General features: G+C 40.0%; 1 protein-coding gene across 1 annotated transcript in view; it reads left to right on the top strand.

Annotated features, from left to right (window-relative positions):
* MSH3 (mutS homolog 3) overlaps positions 1 to 21,650 on the top strand; it is a 166,991-nt gene that overhangs the window by 136,196 nt on the left and 9,145 nt on the right. Inside the window, exons 21-22 of the mRNA XM_008048264.2 lie at positions 11,881 to 12,067; positions 19,487 to 19,616. Coding sequence (XP_008046455.1) covers positions 11,881 to 12,067; positions 19,487 to 19,616 — 317 coding nt within the window. The remainder of the gene's footprint in view (positions 1 to 11,880; positions 12,068 to 19,486; positions 19,617 to 21,650) is intronic.

The following is a 21,650-nucleotide window of genomic DNA, read 5'->3' as shown; positions in this document are numbered from 1 at the left end:
CCGCCCTCTCTCTCTCTCCCTCCTCTCCCTCCCTCTCCCCCTCTCTCCCTCCCCCCTCTTCCCCTCCTTTCTCTCTCCCCCTTTCCTTCCTTCCTTTCTTTCTTTCTCAGTCTTACTCTGTCAGCCAGGCTAGATTGAAGTGGCACACTCATGGCTACTACAGCCTCGACCTGGCTTCAGGCGATCTTTCTACCTGCCTTCTAAGCAGCTGGAACTACAGGTGCATGCCATCATACCTGGCTAATTTTTTGTAGAGATTTCATGAATTGCCTACTCTAGTCTCAAACCCCTGGGCTTAGGCAGTCTTCTCACCTCAACCTCCTAAAGTGCTGGGATTACAGTCGTGAACCACTGTGCCAGGTTACTTCATCTTTTTTTTTTGAGTTGGAGTCTCACTCTGTCGCCCAGACTGAAGTGCAGTGGCCGCTTCCGGCCACTGCAGCCTCGACCTGCTGGGCTCCGATGATCCTTCTGCCTCAGCCTTCTGTAGCTGGAACTACAGGCGTGCACTACCACGCCCGGCTAATTTTTGATTTATTGTAGAGATGAGATCTCGCCAAGTTGCCCAGGCGGGTCTCAAACCCACGGGCTCAGGCAATCCACTCACCTCAGCCTCCCCAAGTGCGGGATTACAGGCTGAGCCACCGAGCCTGGCTTACTTCATCTTTTTATTTATTTTATTTTATTTTATTTTTTAATTTTTTGAGTTGGAGCCTCACTCTGGTGCCCAGACTGGAGTGCAGTGGCCGCTCCCAGCCACCGCACCCTCGACCTGCTGGGCTCCGGCGATCCTTCCACCTCAACCTTCCTGAGTAGCCAGAATTACACGCACATGCTACCACGCCCGGCTAATTTTTTTTTTTTGTAGAGATGAGGTCTCGCCTGCCCAGGCGGGTCTCGAACCCGTGGGCTCAGGCAATCCACTCACCTCAGCCTCCCAAAGGCGCAGGATTACAGGCTGAGCCACCGAGCCAGCTACTTCATCTTTTTAATGGGAAGTGATTATGTGAATTAATGCCTGTTGTTTGATCAGCTGACTCAAAGTCACCTGAAGGTTTGGTTTGTTTTGGTTTTAAATGCAGATCCTAGGAAATTCCTGATTATAGACCCCCTGGAGATACTGTTGTAGTAGGTGTGATAGAGACCTTGAACTCCATTTTTTAAAGACTTTTTTAGAACTGTCAGGTTTATACCAAAGTTAAAAGGACAGTGCAGTAATTTCCCATATGCCCTGCCCATGCACATGCATGGTCTCCCTGCCATCAACATACCCTACCAGAGTCACAACTTTGTCACAACTGATGAACCTGCATTGACATGTCATTGTCATCTATAGTTTATGTTTGGGCTCACTGGGTAATTTAGAAAGAAAAGAAATGTATTTCTTAGTTTTGGAGGCTGAGCAGTCCAAGGCCGAAGGGCCACAACTGGTGAGGGCCTTCTTATTGCATCATACCGTGGTGGAAGGCATCACATGGCAAGGGGGGCAACAAACTGACTCTTACAGCAAATCTACTCTTGTGAAATTAACCCATTCCCATGATAACCCATTAATCCATGAATGGATTAATCCATTTATAAGGGCAGAGCCTTCATGACCCAATTACTTCTTAAAGGCCCCACCTCCTGATACTGTTACAGTAGAGATTAAATTTCAACATAAGTTTTGGAGGGGACAGATGTTCAAACCATAGCATCCTGCCCCTGACCCCTAAAACTCATGTCCATCTCACATACAAATACATTCATTGCATCCCTGTTGCCCCAAAGTCTTAACTCATTCCAGCACCAACTCAAGAGTCCCAAGTTCCATCTGAATCAAATGTGGGTGAGGCTCAAGGTACAATTCAACTTGAGGTAAATTCCTTAACAGTGGTGAACCTGCAAAATCAAACAAATTGTCTACTTCTGAGACACAACAATGAGACAGACATTCCCATTTCATAGGGGAGATGGCAAAAAGAAAGGGCCTTGGCAGGCCCTAAGTAAGCCCAGCACCCATTAGGAAAAACATTAGGTAGTAAGGTTCCAGAATAATCTTTGACTCTATCTGTGTCCTACTTCCTGGATATGCTGGGTTTGGCCCCCAAGACCTTGCCAGTGCCAACACTATGGCTCTCCTGGGCCTAGCCCAGGCCTCAACCCTCACAGGCTGGGGTCAGGCACTGTGGTCTTCACAGGCCAGAGCTGCATGCTGGTGGATCTGGAGTTCCAGGGTCTTGGTGGTGGCCCCACTCCTATTGCCCTACTAGACATTGCCCTAGTGGGGGCTTCCTCTCCCAGCTCTGACTCTGACTCCATATTGGCATTAATCCATTAATCCACGAATGAGCTCTGTTCTCATGACCCATCATCTCACCAAGGCCCCCTTCTCAATACTGTTATATGGAGAATTAAGACTCAGTGTGACTTTTGGAGGGGACAGAATTCAAACCATAGCACCTTTTATTGCTTTTCCCCCCATCTTATTGCATTAGCTAGTATTTCTAGTACAGTGTTGAAAAGCAGTAGTTAGAGGGACAGCACAGCATTCCTTCTTCCTGATCCTAGTTGGTAAAGCTTTAAGTTTCTCCTCATTAAGTATGACAGTTGTAGGTTTTTTCAGATATTCTTCATCAAGTTCAGGAAGTTCCCCTATATTCCTTGTTTACTGAGCGTTTTTATTATGAGTGAATTTTGGATTTTGTCAGATTTTTTTGTGCATCTACTGATATGTGACTTTTCTTTAGCCTGTTGATGTGATAGATTGTCACTTAATTTTGTTTCATTGATTTCTGCTCTAATCTCATTTCTTTTCTTCTGCTTATTCAGATCTAATTTACTTTCCTTTTTCTGATTCCTTCTTGAATTCTTGTTTTTAAGAATCTCTGCAAATGACTCTGGCACACTTCCAGATGTAGGTGCCAGTATTTCCCTTTCAACTTCCAGCATTTTACAGAAAGAAGAACTGGGATCAAAGGGACTGTGATTTGCTTGAGGTCATCATGTGTACTGCTATATATAAGTGCATCCTCTGGATGTGTTGAATTCCCCTCTATTAATCGTATTGATGAATCTGTATAATCTTATCCTTGATGACTGATTAATCTAATCTCCCTTTCACAGCCTTACTTCTTGTGTTATGTTAACCTATGTTAAGGTGAAAACATTTGCCATGTTAATTATGTTCCTCTTCTGTTCTTAAGACTTTCCCACATGGTGGACACTAGTCGTGTTGGGGGACAATTGCCTGGTTAACAGAGTGTGAGTTTTCTTTGATAGGAAAACCCTTATGTTCTCCATGAGTGTCCTGTGATGCTTTTTAGACAGTTCCAGTGGACACTGTTATATGAACCAATGCAGGTCCACCATTTTTTTGGATAGCTGTTTTGACTCTCAGCAACATTTCCATTGAAATGGAAAGAATCTTACAGTGGTTTTTGCTTGGTTATATTTGCAGTTCTTATTATAGCTTTTATAAATAAGCTTTAAATGACCCTATTGTGATCTAATTACAACCATTAGTAGAAAGGATTATACCAAAGAAAGAAACATGTTTTCTATTATAAATATTATAACATGTCATAATACAGATGCCCCTCAACTTACTCTTGGACTATGTCCCAATAAGCCCAATGTAAAGTCAAACAGTCATTAAGTTGAACCATTGTTAAGACCAGAATGTTCTCTACTTATGGTGGGGTTATGTCCCAGTAAGCCCATCGTAAAGCCAAAAAATCCCAAGTTAGGGACTGTCTGTAATTTCACTGATGCTAATAAAATGTTTTTGATGTTGCTAGAAGATAGCTGATTGGTTATTTATTTATATATTTTAATTTTATATTTTAAAGATGTAGGGTACAATTCAGGGTTAGGTGTACACATGTTCATTATGCAGGTACCCTTGTTGATGAGGTGTGCCCTCCACTCCCCTGGCAGTTTCCTAGTACTGCCAATCCTACCTCCCTTCCCCTGGCAGTTTCCCACTACTGCCAGTCCCTTTCTTAAAGTATTATAATAATTGTTCAAGGTCCGCTTATGAATGAGAACATGTGAAACTCAGTTTTCTGTTTCTGTGATAGATCACTGAGTATGATAGACTCTAAATCCATTCAATTTGCTGCGAAATCCGTATGTTTTTCCTTCTAATATTCCATTGTGTATGTATACCAATTTTTTTTAATCCAGTCCAGTTTCAGTGGGCAACACGGTTGGTTCCATGTTTTTGCTGTTTTGAATAGAGCTGTAATAAACGTGTGTGCGAGTATCTTTTTGGTAGAATGATTTGAGTACCTCCGGGTATATTCCTAATAGGGGGATTGCTAGGTCATATGGAAGATCAATTTCTAGTTCTTTCAGAAATCACCACACTGTTTTCCAAAGAGGTTGTACTAGTTTGCATTCCCACCAGCAGTGTAGAAGCATTCCTTTTTCTCCACATCCTCACCAGCATCTGTTGCTGTTTGTTTTATTTATGTTGGCCATTCTTTTGGGGTTAGTAGTATCTCAGTGTGATTGATGATGATTAGTGAGGCTGAGCACTTTTTCGTGTGTCTTTTGGCTGCTCGTATATCTTCTTTTTGAGAAGTATCTATTCATGTCTTTTTGCCCACTTTTTAATGGGGCTGTTTGTTTTTTTCCTTTCAGCATGTTTGAGTGTCTTGTAGATCCTACATGTTAGGCCTTTGTCAGATATACAGTTGGCAAATGTTTATTCCCGGCCTGGGCTGTCTCCCTACTCTCTTGATGGTTTCTTTTGGAAGCTGGTTATTTAACCTGGTAATTACCATTCTGCCTTGTCTTAACAAAATGGTATAATATAATATAAAGTGTTCTTAAATGTATCATTTGTGTTTTTTAAAAATAACATTCGTTTTTCTAATAACACAGGTAATGCTTATTTGTTACATAAAATTTAAAACTCAGAAAGGAAGATTTTTAAAGTCACTTGTAATTCTACCACCTGAAGATCATTGTTATTTAGGTATATGGCCTTTCAGGCTTTTTAAAAGTATACTTGTGTTGTGTGGTAAGTTATTTCTAATTTCATTCCATTTTTGAGTTATGTTTAAGTGAATGCAACACAAATTTGCTAATTAACATTTTTCATGCCTTTTAAATATGACATGGTATGCCTGTATCTTTCAGTAATTGGTATTCTTTTGTAGATTTTCTTTCTCTTGGACTTTAGTTTTTTGTGTTTTTCTTCCTTCTACTGACCTTCTTAAAAATTAGAGTACATTGTTATTTGGGAGATTATTTCTCTTTTACAAAATTTATATAATATGCACAAAAGCCCAAGAAGCTTAGACACACATACTGGGCAGAGTTCTACAAACTTTTCAGCAAAGTAAGCAAATAGGAACATCTTCAGCTTCAGAAAGAAAGCAAAGCAAACTGGCGCAAAACCTCCTGTACAGTGCAGGTGTGTTGACAGTTCTACTTATATAAGTCACCACAATAGGCAACTTCATGGAGAGAGAAGACAAAGTAGGGTTGTTGGGGTTGGGGAAAGTGAAACATGAGGAATTACTCTTAATGGATGCAGAGATTCTGTTTGGGATGATGGATGAGTTCTGCTAATGGATGGTGGTGATGGCTGCAAACAAGGTGAATGTTAACACCACCGAACTGCACCTAGATATGAAAATGGTCAGTGTTGTGGATATATATCTTACCATAATATCTTATAAATGATTGTTTAATAAAAAGTTATACATTTTGATGTTGATTTATATTTTGCCTTCCTTCAAAAACTCATCTTAGGCAGTTAATAACTGAGAGGTGTGCAACACATCAGAATATGAAGAGAGGAGATTGGTGCCCAGAGACAGAGATATTGGGCCAAGAGAGGAGGGCAGAAGCATACGGGGAAGCCAGGCTTCTGCCTGTTATTATAAGGTGGTATTCCATTGTTTCCTAGTAATCAAACTAGAATAAATAAGCCATACATCTCTTAAGGAAGTATTGTGGATATATATCTTACCACAATTTTCTAAAAGCACTTAAAGAATCCTATTGCAATACAAGAAATCATTGCCTCTCTCTAACAGTTTTAATATTTAAGCCCCAGTTACTTATCATTCAATATGGAAAATCCTCTTTTCCTCCCAGTTGCAGCATTTTCCTTGCAAAAGGCCCAGAGCTTGTGATATGGAGGGACAGGCCCACCCTGTGTGCCTCATTGAGAAATATCTAGAATATTATTTCAAAACACCAAGAGCTCATAAAAACAAATTCTTCAAATTTTCTTGAAAGCGTATTCAATTTTAGAAACAGACTCAAAAAACTAATCATGTCTTTTCCCCATGAATGCTTTATTGAGCTTTGTTGACCTATATAAGGGTTAGAGGCGGGGGGCAGGGGGGAGCATGGAGGGGGGTGGAGTGGGGGATTAGAAAGATTAGTTGGCCACCACTCCTAAAAATATCAGAGTTTTTTTTTCCTTAATCATGTAACTGTAACCTTCTGTCTACTCAGAGCAAACTGAGATGAAATCTGAAGAATGCATTTCCATTTTTTACTACATTTTACTATAAATACAGACAGAATGATAATTACATATGTAACGGAGTTCCTTAAATCCCTAACATATTTTAAAACTTGAAAAATTTCAGAATAATTGTCTAATAATGTCTTATAAATGATTGTTTAATAAAAAGTTACAAACTTTATTGTTGATTTATATTTTGCCTGCCTTCAAAAACTTGACCTAGGCAGTTAACTGAGATGTGTGCAACACATCAGAATATGAAGAGAGGATAATGGTGTCCAGAGACACTGGGCCAAGAGAGAAGGAGGACAGAAGCATACAGGCAAGCCAGGCTTCTCTCTATTATGATAAAATGGTGTTCCATTGTTTCCTAGTAATCAAACTAGAATAAATAAACTATACATTTCTTAAGGAAATTAAAATGTGTTTATCAGTAACCAGTTCCCACAATTACAAACATATCCTTCCTAGTGGCTATCATGCCAGCAGGGCAGCACTGCTGCCTTCCTGTCAGGGCTGTCGAAAAGTAGAATTGGGTGGAATTGTGCTGTCTTCTGACCAAGGCCTTCATACTGCCCCAGCTTCTGGAGGCCCACAGAGCCCCTGGTTGGGACAGGGGCCTCATAGTGCTGGGTTTTGACCAAAGCGTCCTCCTGTTATCTCCTCTGCAGGGTGAATTTTCTTATAAGTGTTATTTGAGCAAAGGATTTAACAGCTGAAAAGATATTTGAAAACCACTGGCCTAACATAAGAGTCTGGACCACTGCATGATAAAAGTTCACCTAAGAGCTCCTGAAGTCTGCCCTGGCTTCCTTGAGAAAGAAGCCCTGTAGTACATGAGTCACAAAGGGACAACTCAAAAAACCCCAGGCCAGGAACTAGGAGGCCTGAGATTTCTCTCTCCTTTGCCACAGATCAACTCTGTCACCTTGAGAAAGTGTCTTGGGCCCTGAGATGTCTTACCTCATCTATAAAATGAGAGTGATGGTGTTTACTAAGAACTTGTCCAGCACCAAGAGTGTTTTGATTCTATTTCTGGCCTCAGTGATGGCAGAGAATTTACCATCTGTCAAAAGAAGGAACCATTGGAGGAAGAAATGACCATGCTTTCGATAGAGGAAACGTTTGGTTCAGGGCAAGTGGCTCCATGTTGAGAGCCACCTTCTCTCTGCAGCATGCCCAGGTCAGGGGAGGGTGGTGCATGCCGGCATCTGAGCAGGTTGCTGAGAGGCTCACTTTCATGTGAAGGTCATCAGAAGCACCTGTGATGTGGCTTGCGGTAACAGGTCTAGCAGAGGTGGGCTGGAAGATGGTGAGCTATCTTGTCAGGGAGGAAAGCCTTACAAATACTAGCAAAGGCAGTTTGTATGAACAGAAGCTATAAAAAAAAAGACAATGACATTTTTTTAAAAACTGTACTTCATTAGCACAGGTTTGGCCTTACCAACACAGGAAAGGCATTTTTACACTAATTAGTCATTGTGAAAAATTAACCTTGGAATTACGTTTAAAATTCACTATTTGTAACTGAGTGGAAAATATGAACAAAAACTGCTGAAGATGTTGCCAACCTTTAATGACCAGGTGTCATCCTGTTGCAATAAGCTTTCCATGAAAATGTTAAAAACTGCTTTTTGATATCTCATTTAGCAATTAAGATTCTTTCATATTTCTTAGAATTATGTAATAATTTTATGTTTTTTAGAATAAACTCAGCAACAATGTACAAAGATATCCTAATCTATATGGACACACAAAGGAAAATATAAATTTAAATCTTTTTGTTCCTTGCAACTCTTTCCATAAATGATCAGTCAGTTCCTTGTTATTTAAAACTTTAATTTTGGACAGTCAAAATTGTTACCTCTTGAGTGATTTGGATTGGGTAAGTTGTTTGACAGCCGTGGAAGCAGAGCATTCATTTCAACACCTGTTGACTGTCTGTGTATGAGACACCGCTCAGCATCTGCGGGGATACAGCCAAGCCTGTCCCAGAGAACATTCACTCCTGGGAGTGAGGTCAGGTCTTCTGAGAGGACGACAGGTCTCCTTGGGTTAGTCTGTGAAGGGGATTGGGGCAACCCACAGAAGCAGCTTAGAGGAGATAAGACTTTCAGTTCACAGAGAGAGATTGCGACAAATATTCCAGGCTGGTGGAACCAAGAACAAGACACAGGGGTGGGCAGAGGTGTGTGGCATTGACTCTTGGAATAGGCTAATAAAATACTGAATTACAACCATCCCTCAGTATCCCCAGGGGAATGGTTCCAGGCGCCTTCTCAGATGTCAGAGTCCACAGATGCCCATGTCCCCAGATACAATGATGTCTTTGCAGGTAGCCTATGCACATCTTCCAGTATAATTTAAATCATGTCTGTATTACTTGTAATACCTGGTGCAGTATAAATGCATGTGAATAGTTGTTATACTAGCCTCATTTTCTCTTCACATCTGTTTAGAAAGTTCAGGTGCATAGACATATTCAGATCTTAAATGTAGACATCTCTTCATTGTTTCCCAGTGTTGTGTTCATTGCAGATGTAAAGTTGACAGGAGTCTAATTCTCATCCCTTCCTAGTGATGAGTCTTTTCATGCTCTCAAGTGCTTGGAATTTTTTTTTTAATCCTTGTCATTATAAAAATTTCACCAGGATTTTTGGGTATAAGTCTTTCCCTTTTAATCTCAGCATTTTGTGGAACCTCCCACCTGGGGATGCATGCCTTATTTCATCACCTTCAGTGCCTCTGTCATCTGTGTGTCCCGGAACAGGGGCTTAGCAGTCGGGACATGGCCCTGTGTCTCATGATGATGCATGTGGATGCTCCATTTCCTGGTCTATTTACTGTTCTCTAGGATTCTTTGAACTCGTCTCCTAGGTTAAAGCTTTGGTCCCCACAGCATCTAATTTTAAGTCCACCCATAAAGTGAATTTTTTCAGTGATCATATTTTTAATTTCCAAAATTTTTTGTTTTCCAGTTGTTCCTTTTATGATAGACTATTCTTGTTTTAAGTCTGAGATATTCTTAACTTGAGCATACAAAATAGAGGTTTTATTTGTTTTAATTCTGCCCCATGAATTGTATTTTTGTCCATTACTCTGTGATGACTGTTTTGTGTTGATTTTTCTCAGTTCTTTTCTTTTGTGGTGTATTTTCCTCCTGTGACCTCAAATTTCTTTTTGACCCATATGCTGCCCACATCAGACTGGAACTCTGCTTGAATTATTACAGTCTCAGGCAGGAGCCTTCATGGCATTCAGCAGGTCTCCCCTGGAAGACCTGCCACTGTATGTAAAGACTCTGGTGACCTGGTTTCCTACATACAATGTGTTGTGACCATTTTCCAATGCCAAAGAGTCTAACATACTACTTTCACCGGTTGCATAGTTTTCATCATTATATTGTTTATTCATGCTCTTATTCATGGGCATTTGATTTTTCCAACTTTTCATTAAATAACATTATGAATAACATCTGTGCATGCATTTTTATGTATCTGATAATTTGCATAATGTTAATTCTGAGAGTGAAGTGTGTAGGTCTTGAAAAACTTCTGATAGACATTGCTCAGTCATCTTTTAGAAGATCGTAACAACCCTCACATAAAATTACCTTGTACCTCACACTCTTGAGAGTGATGGATAATGTTCTTTTTAATCTTTGCTAAATGATATATATGAAATAGCATTTCATTACTTTTTGAATTTGCATATTTGGACATTTTCATGGGTTTCTTTTGTGAATTGACTCTTGATGTCCTTCACCTGTTTTCTGTTCACCATTTTGTTTTGCCTTGAGAGACTTTATTTTGGGAGTATTAACCCTTTGTCATGTGTGTTGCAAGTTTTATTCTCAGTTTGTGCCTTTAAGTTTTTTATTATGTACCTTTTGCTAAACATGCTTTGATGTTGTATGTATAAAGCTACCCACGCCCCTGTCCAGATGAAATTTCATTTTTATACTTGGCTTGCTTATGATTTCTAGCTTTACATTAAGCCTTAAAGTCCTTGTAAATTTACTTTGGAATGTGATTTGAGTAGGGACACATCTTTGTTTTTCTCTGAGATAATAATCAGCCAGCACCTTTTTAATTGATTGGTCATTCATCCTTTTCCCACCAATTTGAAATCTTGCCTTTGTCATATACTAAGCATTTTATATGTATGTGTATATCTGCCTAAAAATAACGTCCCAGACACATTTTAGAATTCCTGAACTTCCTAGTGAGCCTGCTCTTACTCTTCTGTTCCTAGAAAGCCCTGGAGTTGTAATACTTAACCTGCTGTGTTAGAATCCTATCCACTGACTGATTATTATACTAATTCTTAAAAATTAAAGCTTCCTCCCCAGATATTCCCCTTATCAGAGCATTCTGTTATCAGCCAAAGATTTGTTTTTGTCAGCTCACAACCTGCCAGGAGTAAAGGCAAATAGTGGTAAGTTGAGGTTCAGGCATTATGATTCTGAAGAGTTCTGAGAGGTTTCAGAGGTAGGAAAGTTTTACCATCTTCTTTTGTGGTGGGGGAAATACTAGAAAACTTTGAAAAAACAAAGAAAATAACAGTATTTGAACTTTGAAAAGCAGCCAGAATGCTCCTAAGTTAGCAATATTTCACAAATTACACCTTGTACTGGAACTTCTCTAAGAAATGCACAGTATGTTGTCCAATACTAAAGACTCATTGACTTTTAAATGGATAAAACTACAGCACTTTGAGTCAGACCTGGGAGTTAATCGTAGTTTCTGAATGCCACTGGTTACTGGAGCAGGCCTACCCACGTGTGGCCATTACGTTCTGTGTCCTGCTGTTACAGGGCTTGGGCCACGCAACTGGTGAGGCCCGATTTCACCATGAGTTTCCAGAAATGAAGGCATATTATGTCCTGGAGGTCAGGTGTGAAGTGTGTGTCCTCCTTTGTGAGCGACTGTAGCAAACTGACTTGGTGTAGGGATTTTGCTGAGAAAATCATTACTGATGTTCACAGAGCTGGCTAGTGGATCTAAGGCATGAACTTTAAGTTCTTCAGTTAGCTTCATGGCCTTCATTGAGTGTTATCTAATTATCCCTTTTCTTTTTTTCAGGCTCCTTTTGCACTAAATAAGTGTTTTCCTAAATGTGTTCTGTAGGGAATCATTGCCACAAGGTGCTCTGGAAGAGATCTCAGGGTCCCTGGTTAAGTCAGTTAAAGAAAGACTATGTACTGGATCCTCTCTAAGAAATGCACAATGTGTTGTCCAAAGGTTCTAAGATGTTTCCTTTACAGGGGAAAAAAAAATCCTTAATCTTTTGGGCTCATTTCTGGACATTTCTAGGAACTTTTTCAGGAAACCCAGTTGAACACCTGTATCAGCTGCTGTCCATACAAAGTTCTGAGGAAAGCCATGGTGTGTTCATCTTCTCTGCAGGATGGGTGCTGCGGACAATATCTACAAGGGACGGAGCACCTTTATGGAAGAACTGTCTGACACAGCAGAAATCATCAGAAAAGCAACACCACAGTCCTTGGTGATTCTGGATGAGCTGGGGCGCGGCACAAGCACACATGATGGGATTGCCATTGCATATGCCACGCTGGAGTACTTCATTAGGGATGTAAGTGCCTGCTTCTTAGGCAAACTCATCTTCAGTTAATGTTGACAGATCATAACTGTGTGTGTGTATGTGGTATTTTGACAGATATAAACAACGTGAATGTTTAAATCAAGCCAACTAATGCATCCATCACCTCATGTGTCATTCTTTGTGGTGAGACATTTGAAATGTGTTCTGTCAGTTATTTTGAAATATATAAAATCTTATTATTGACTGTAGTCATAATGCCTTCATGCAGTTCCTGCATGCCCTCTTGTACGTGGAAGACATATTCTATATAAATTATTTTCCTGAGCTCACTCTCTGTATACTCAGAATTGTCCTTACTGATTATAATTGGCCCTAGCCCTGCAGCTGATCATTAAATGCTGTTCGCTGAGTTCAGAGAGACTGACCCTAAGTAATGTTTGAGGTTGTTTGAGTTGTCTTCCTTTCTCTTGCCAAATCACAGTGAATCTAGTTGTATGAGGAAGGTATCCACCAGGACTGTGTTTTGTTGTTATTGTCCTTGGTGACCTCTGAATCAAAAGCAAGTCCCAACCACTTGCAGCCAGACTCTTGGAGGAAGGACAAGGATTGGTGCCATTTCTACTCTGGGGAGTACTTGTTCTCACTGACATCCTAAAAAGCTCAGTGTTCGTATCACTCTGGGTCCCTCTTTGACTCAGCAGCATCATTCCTCAGTGCACATCCCTTTTAAGAGTGCGTTTATGAGCTTCTCAGTGTGAAGTTGTTGGTGTCACACTTTCCATCCCTGCCACCTCTGTCCGACTCTCCTCTCCTGCTTGTTTTCTCTGTCTTTGTTCATTCTGGTTTCGGGCTGTCTGCCTCACTCATAGCTTCTACTCCAGAGCCTTGTCTCTTCTTCGGTCTTTCTTTTTCTATTTTCTCCTCATTTTGTTGTTCTTTTCTTTTTCTTTCTCTTCCTTCTATTTTCATTTCTTCCTATTTTTCTTAAACAGCCAGTAAAGCATGTTTTCTTTTATTTCTTTTTTTAAAAACCCACAAAAATAAATACTCTTTTTTTTTTTTTGAGTAGGAGTCTCATTCCGTCACCCAGGCTGGGGTGCAGTGGCACACTCACAGCCACTCCAGCGTTGACCTGCTTGCTGAGCTCCGACAATCCTTCCGCCTCAGCCTTCCAAGTAGTCAGAACTATAGGCACACACTACCATGCTTGGCTAATTTTTGATTTATTGTAGAGATGAGGTCTCACCAAGTTGCTTGGGCTGATCTCAAACCCTCTGGCTCAGGCAGTCCACTCACCTTGGCCTCCCAAAGTGCTGGGATTACAGGCTGAGCCACCAAGCTCAACCCCCTTTTTTTTTTTTTTAATAATTCGTGGTCCTCAGGGTTTTGAGTTTTTTGTTTTATTTTTATTTTTATTTATTTATTTATTTTTGAGTTGGAGTCTCACTCTGTCACCCAGACTGGAGTGCAGTGGCCGCTCCCGGCCATTGCAGCCTCGACCTGCTGGGCTCCGGCGATCCTTCTGCCTCAGCCTTCCAAGTAGCCGGAATTACAGGCAGGCGCTACCACACCTGGCTGATTTTTGATTTATTGTAGAGATGCGGTCTCACTAAGTTGCCCAGGCAGGTCTCGAACCCGCGGGCTCAGGCAGTCCACTCACCTCGGCCTCCCAAAGCGCGGGATTACAGGCTGAGCCACCGAGCCTGATCTTTTGTTTTATTTTTAAAGTATAATTTCCATTTAAGTTTTTTCCAGATCATTTTCCTTCAGTCCTTAGGGACTCAGCTCCTTACATGGCCTTTGGTGGTGGTGGTGGGGCAGCACCCACAGATCTAAATTGGAATGAGTGATTCAGTTCTTCTGATCCTCACAGGATCGATTCCTGACTACTTTGCCATGCATGGCACAACTCACATAGTCATGGAGTTTCACATAAAGCTTGAGAAGCATGTGGGTGTCCAAGACACTCACTTTGGAAATGTCCCTGATGGCTATACCCTCCATGTTTCAAATGACAAACTTCCTAGTGGCCTTGTCCTTGGTCATGTATCCAGTGCATTTGTACAGCAAATAGGTTGCATGTGGCTACAGCTATTCTCGGCACAACCATTGTTCCTTTTTTTCTTGTCATCTTGAAAGTGAAGACCCAAGAGAGACTCAGGTTTTGTTTAAACATTTATTTAGATGGCGTAGATAATGATGACATTTTCTCCTTTGAAATGAATACTTTAAAATTTTTCTTTTAATTTTTTAAAATTTATTTGCAAAAGGATGTAATTCTGGAACTTTTCTTTAATCATTATAAAAACTACATAGGAAAGCAATTGACTTTTGTATATTAACCTTGTATCCTGCTACCTTGCTTATTAGTTCCATTTTTGTATGTTTGTATGCTTGTGTGCGCACGTATGTCAGTTCTTTGGATGTTCTACATAGGCAACCATTTCATCTGCAAACAGAGACAGTTTTAGTTCTTTCCCGTCTATATCTTTTCTTGTGTTATTGCATTAGTTTAGGACTTTGAGGAAAATGTTGAAAAGAAGTGGTGAGCAAGAATATCCTTGCTTTGTTTCTGATCTTAGTGGGTAAGCATGGAGTTCCTCATGTATGATAAGTATGATGTTAGCTGTAGGGGTTTTTGGTTTTTTTTTTTGACGATATGCCTTATCAAGTTAAGGAAGTTCTCCTCCATTCCTAACTTACTAAGAGTTTTTATAATGAATGGGTGTTGGATTTTGTCAGATACTTTCTCTATACCTATTAATATAATAATATGATTGTTCTTCTTTAGCCTATTAATATGATTGTCAAATGTTGAGCCAGCCTTGCATTTCTGGGATAAACCCTGCTTGGTCATGAACTGTTATTCTTTTTATACACTGTTGGATTCATTTTGCTAATATTTCATTGAATATTTTTATATCTATGTTCATGAGAAATATTCATCTGTAGTTTTCTTATAATGTCTTCATCTAATGTTGGTATTAAGATAATGCTGGAACCGGGGTTGGTGGCTCAGCCTGTAATCCCGCGCCTTTGGGAGGCTGAGGTGAGTGAATTGCCTGAGCCCGCGGGTTCGAGACCCGCCTGGGCAGTGAGACCTCATCTCCACAATAAATCAAAAAATCAGCCGGGCGTTGGTAGCGCATCCCTGTAATTCCGGCTACTCGGAAGGCTGAGGCGGAAGGATTGCCGGAGTCCAGCAGGTTGAGGCTGCGGTGGCCGGGAGCGGCCACTGCACTCCAGTCTGGGCAACAGAGTGAGACTCCAACTCAAAAAAAAAAAAAAAAAAAAAAAAGATAATGCTGGGCTCATAGAATGAGTTAGGGAGTATTTCTTCTGCTCTTGTCCTCCGAAAGAGATTGTAGAAAATTGGTATAATTTTTTCCTTAAATGTTTGGTAGAATTCACCAATGATGCCATCTGGGCCTGGTGCTTTCTGTTTTGGAAGGTTATTAATTATTGACTCAATTTTCATAATGGAGATAGGCCTATCAGATTATCTATTTCTTCTTGTGTAAGTTTTGACTGATTGTGTCTTTTAAGGAATTGTTTTTTAGGGAATTTTCACCTAAGTTATTGAATTTGTGTACATAGAGTTGATCATAGTATTCCTTTATCATCCTTGGAATCTATAGTATTACTCTTGTTTTCATTTCTGATGTTAGTAATTTGTGTCTGCTCTCCTTTTTCTTAGTTAGCTAGGCAAGAGGCTGTTCATTTCATTGATCTTTTCACAAAAAAGTTTTTGGTGCCATTGATTTTATTCACTGATTTCTCATTTCAATTTCATTGATTTCTGCTCTAATTTTTATTATTTATTGTCTGCTTACTTTGGATTTAATTTGTGTTTCTCTTTCTAATGACTTAAGATGGAAGCTTAAATTATTGATTTTAGATCTTTCTTTTTTTTCTAACATATCTATACAGTGCTATAAATTTTATTCTAAGCACTGCTTTGTTGCATCCCACAAATTTTGACAAGGTGTGTGTTTGTTTTTATTTAGTTCAGAATATTTTTAATTTCTCAATGTCTTTTTTGACCCATATGCTATTTAGAAATGTGTTGTTTAATCTTCATGTATTTTGGGATTTTCCAATATTTTTTTCTGTTATTGATATCTAGTTTAAATTCCACTGTGGTCTGAAAACAGATAGTGGGTGATTTCTATTCTTTTAAATTTACAAACGTGTTTTGTGGCCCATAATGTAGTCCGTCTGTGTTCCATGTTAGCTTGAGATGAATGTGTATTCAGCTGGTGGATGAAGTAGTCTATAGATACCAAAGATGAGTAATTGATGGTACTGTTAAATCAACTATGTCCTTACTGGTTTTCTGCTGGCTGGATGTGTAAAATGATCTCAGACAGAGAGATGTTGACATCTCCATCTGTAATAGTGTGTTCATTTGTTTCTCCTTGTAACTCCATCAACTTTTGCCTCATACAGTTTGACATTCTCTTGTTAGACGGATACACATGAAGAATTGCTATGCCTTCTTGGAGAATATCCCTTTATCATTTTGTAACCCCCTCTTCATCCCTGACAAATTTCCTTGCCCTGGGTCGGCTCTGTCTGAAATTAATATCACTACTTCAACTTTCTTTTGATTGATGTTTGCATGATATATCTTTTCTTAATTTATTTCTAATATATAAGTTTCTTTATATTTAAAGTGTGTTTCTTGTAGACAACATATAATTAAGTTTTGTTTTTTGACCTACTGTGGTAATCTCTTTTAATTGGTACATATAGACCTTTGACATTCAGAGTTATTATTGATATAGTTGGATTAATGTCTACCATATGTTTTACTGCTTTCTATGTATTGCTCTTGTTCAACGTGTTCCTATTTTTGTTTTCCACTCTTTGTCTGCCTTTTGTGGTTTTAATTGAACATTTTGTATGATTTCATTTCCTCTTCTTTCTTTTCTGTTTTTGTTTTTTGAGATGAGGGTCTTGCTATGTTGTTCAGGCTGGCCTCAAACTCAAAAATGCCCAGGTGTTTTCTTTCTTAGCATATCAGTTATACTTCTTGTTTTACTTTTTTTAGTGATTGCCCTAGAGTTTGCCATATTCATTTACAACTAATCCAAATGAACGTTCAAATAACCCTATATTGTTAATACAAATACTTTTTAGTAAGAAAGTAATCACAATTCTTTCTTCCCATCCTTTGTATTATTATTTCATTCATTTCACTTACACATAGCGTAAATAAGTGCATATATATATAAGCATTTATAATAGAATACATTGTAAACAAAATGGTATCTGTTAAATCAATTAACGATAAGAAAAATAAGTTTTTATTTTGCCTTCACTTATTCCTTCTTCAGTATTCTACCTTTATGTAGATCCAGGTTTCTGACCCATGCCATTTTCCTTCCTTCCAAAGAATTTTTTTTAAGCATGTCTTTCAAGGTAGGCCTAATAGCTATAAATCCCCTCAATTTTTGTTTGTCTGTGAAAGTATTTCTCCTTCACTTTTGAAGGATAGTTATGCAGGTTACCTAATTTTAGGTTGGTGAGCTTTTTTTCTCTCAACACTTTAAATATTTTATTCCTTTCCATTCTTGCATGATTTCTTAGAAGTCAGATGTAATTCTTATCTTTGAGCATATATAGGTAAGGTGTTTTTTCTCCTGTGATCTATTTCAGGATTTTTTCTTTATCTTTTATTTTCTGTAGTTTGAATATGATGTGCCGAGCTGTGGTTTTGGGGGTATTTATCCTGCTTGGCTTTCTGTGAGCTTCCTGGATCTGTGGTTCTGTGTTTGACATTAATTGGGGAAATTCCAAGTCATTATTGTTTTAAATATATCTTCTGTTTCTTTCTCTCTTTGTTTTCTTTCTGGTAGTCCCATTAGCTGTATGCTTTTTTGTAGTTGCTCTAGATTTCTTGGATATTCTGTTCTTTTCTTTTTTTTCCCCCCTAATCTTTTTTATCTTTGCACTTCAATTTTAGAGGGTTCTTTTAAAATGTCCTCAAGCTTAGAGATTCTTCCCTCAGCCATATCCAGTCTACAATAAGTTCATCAAAGACATTCTTCATTTCTGTTACGGTATTTTGATCTCTGGCATTTGTTTTTGGTTTTTTTCCTCAGAATTTCCATCTCTCTACCCATCTGTTCTTGTGTGCTGACTGCTTTATTCCTAAAGCCCTTGACATATCATAGTTGTTTTCAGATCCCAGTCTGATGATTCCAACATCCCTGCCATGTCTAAGCCTGGCTCAGATGCTTGCTCTGTCTTTTCACATGTGAGTGTTTTGCCTTTTAGTATGCCTTGTGACTTTTTCTGGATATCTGGGTATGATGAATTGGCCCGCTATAAATAGGTCTTCCATAATGTGGTGGTAAAGGGCTAGAGAGGGGAGGTGCCTACAGTCCTGTGATCAAGTCTCAGTCCCTCAGTGAGCCTGCACCTTTGGGCTGTGAACTTCACAAGTGCTTCTCAGCATCCCTGCCTCCACCCTTATGTGGGACAGAAAGACTGGAATGGGCTGAAATTGGATCTTTCCTTCCCCTCTATAGGTTAGGCTCTGATAAAGCCCCAGCTGGTCAGGCTCTGGTAATCCTTTCTCCTGAGGACCGTCAACCTTGTTAAGAACAGAATGTTCTGGCATATTTCAGAATAGTTCCTTTTTCCTCCCTTTGCCTGGAGCACAAGGGAATTTTCTCCCGTATGTATTGTGAGAAACAGGTAGAACTGAATGACAGTGTATAGAAACTTCCCTTCAGCCGGGCTAAGTGGCTCAGCCTGTAATCTTGCACCTTTGGGAGGCTGAGGTGAGTGGATTGCCTGAGCGCACGTGTTCGAGACCCACCTGGGCAGCGAGACCTCATCTCTACAATAAATCAAAAAGTCAGCCAGGCGTGGTAGTGCATGCCTGTAATTCCGGCTACTTGGAAGGCTGAGGCAGAAGGATCGCCAGAGCCCAGCAGGTCGAGGTTGCGGTGGCCAGGAGCGGCCACTGCACTCCAGTCTGGGCGACAGAGTGAGACTCCAACTCAAAAAAAAAAAAAGAAACTTCCCTTCATGTCATACAAGCCAAAAAAGGAAAGAGAAAAATACCTTATAGGGACTGTAATATTGTCTGGGGACTGTATTATTATAGTATAGTAATGCATTTCTTGAATAAAATGATTTTATTCCAGTGATATAGGAGGGTGTTTTGTTCTTAGATAGCAGAATCTTAAGTATTTAGGGGTGAGATGTTAGGATGTGTGCAGCTGATTCTCAGATGCTTTAGGAAAGTGTGTGTGCATGTCTGTATAGGAGGAGGAAGGGAATATGGCCTAAAAGTAACTATTGGTTGTCTCGATACAGTTGTCATATTTTTCTTGCAACTTTTATGAAGGTTTGAAATTTTTTAAAACAATTGAATTAAAGTTTTAATTAAATAAGTTTAAAAATAAAATAACATTTATTCTCTTACTGCTTTAGGTAAAAGCCTTAACCCTGTTTGTCACCCACTATCCACCAGTGTGTGAACTAGAAAGAAGTTACTCACAGCAGGTGGGAAACTACCACATGGGATTCCTGGTCAATGAAGACGAAAGCACACAGGACCCAGGTATGAAATATTCCTGTGGTGGGTACAAGTAGCCTACTATTGGCTTTCATGTTTAGTAACTCAATGATCACAAGAACATGAACTTATTGCTTGTGAATAATGAAAGCTATGAATGTCAGTTATAAATGACATTTGTCTTTAGGAGGCCATGACAAGAAGATCGCCTGAAATCAGGTCAAGACCAGCCTGGGCAACATAGTAAGACCCCATCTCTAAAAAAAAAAAAAAAATTAGCCACGTGTGGTGGTACATTCCTGTAGTCTCAGCTACTTGGGAGACAGAGGTGAGAGGATCACTTGAGTCTAAGAGTTCAGTTGCAGTGAGCTGTGATTGTGCTACTGTACTCTAGCCTGGGTGATAGAGCAATAAAAAAAAAAATATATCCAAATTCATTTTTGCTAAGGTTTGGGTCAGGTGGAATTTTATATGTGTCCTGGCTGTCTCTGCATCTTCCGTGTTTTCCTAGTCTCATTTGCAATGGCAACCCCCCTCCCCCCCTTTTTTTTTAACAAGAAGAAAGTGGGGTGGAAGAAGACTTGGGTTTTCCTTCAGTGCCATACGCTCTTACGTGATTCATTACAGTTGAGTTCAGGGTACTATTAGTCATCTTGAAAAGTGCCCAGTGTTTTCCCCAAGTATCATTTAACATTAGCTTACTCAGAGCCACATGCTGTACTAGATGTGTGTTTTATCTTCACATGACAAGGAAGCCATCTGGGACAGGTGAGGTGGCTTGTGTGTGTCAGCCTCTGGGTGGGACTTGTGGGCCTAGACTCCTCTCCCTGGTTCTGTAGGAGCTGCCATGGGATCTACATGTTTCTCAGCCTTTCCAGTTAGTGCTAGTGTCAAAGAAATGAGACATTTTGTGAAGATAATTCCATTAACCGATCAAAATACATTTAAATCCCTAAGTCATACAGAAGTCTTAAGCAGCATGTTTTTTTTCTGTTCAGTAGTAGTTTTTTAAGCCAGCAACCCATACCAGGGGTGCTGTGCATGGGTGGTGTGCTACCATGGAAAATTCATTGTCCTGAACATTCCACAGTCCAGATTTTATTTTGGAAAACTAACAAGGATGAACCTGAAAAAGAAATCAGGCAACTGGCCCAAATTCAGTAAAGCATGGGACCTAAGATGGGGTTAACGTTAGGCAGCCCCTTTTCCCGCCTTAGAAAACACATCATAAATTCTCCTGTGCAAGGAGTTTGTGTCTGTTCATCTGTGGGGAATGACAGGAGGAGACAGGCCAAAGCCCACAGAACAGACAAGGTCGAGTGCCCCAGCAGGGACAACAGAGGTAGCCACTGAACCTGTGCTGTGCCTCACATGCTCTGGCATTTTAGTGTGTTGGTTTACATTTTTATCAGTGAACATAATTTTTAGATTAAATGATGCCTTGAAGGCTTCTGCTGACACTCTTATCCCCCACCCCACCCCACTGCAGCCCCCTGTTCCAGGCCTAGACTGTCCACATCTCTGCCCTGCTTCTAGAGGTCGTACAGTGTTGGGAGCTGGCCACGGAGGCCCACTGAGTGTTAGGGATCAGGAAGGGCTATTGACCCTGAGACCACTAGGATGCGTTCGGGAGCTATTGACCCCATTTCCTCCCCCTTTCTACTCAGCACTAACCAGATTAAGCTCCTGTGAGCTCAAAACATAGAAACTCTGAGACTGGGATGAACACAAGCTAACTTTAGAAGCTCATTGCTCCCATTCTTCCACAAACTGCAGTTTTGGATTTCACACAACTTATAATTCAAACTCGTGTCACATCTAAGAGCCTTAGTATTGGTCACAGGCTTCTGGGTCATGATCTTAGGATTTATTGAAGGTGCAAGCTTGCCGGAGTCGAGCTCCAGCCGGGTTCAGGGTACCCCAAATGTGGAGATGGCATCGGCGATTGGGGGGAAGAAGAGAGAAAGAGAGAGAGAGAGAGAAAGAAAGAGACTGGACTCCAGTCTAATGCAGAAGCGATGTGTGTTATTGGGAATTACAACGGGTCTTTTATACACAAAGTCAGATGTGGGAGGGGCA

The sequence above is a fragment of the Carlito syrichta genome, unplaced genomic scaffold (genome assembly GCF_000164805.1).
Source record: "Carlito syrichta isolate Samal-C Ts95f unplaced genomic scaffold, Tarsius_syrichta-2.0.1 Scaffold123293, whole genome shotgun sequence".
NCBI lineage: Eukaryota > Metazoa > Chordata > Mammalia > Primates > Tarsiidae > Carlito > Carlito syrichta.
The sequence above is the reverse complement of the archived record's forward strand: the minus strand, read 5'-3'. Positions and strand labels throughout refer to the sequence as shown.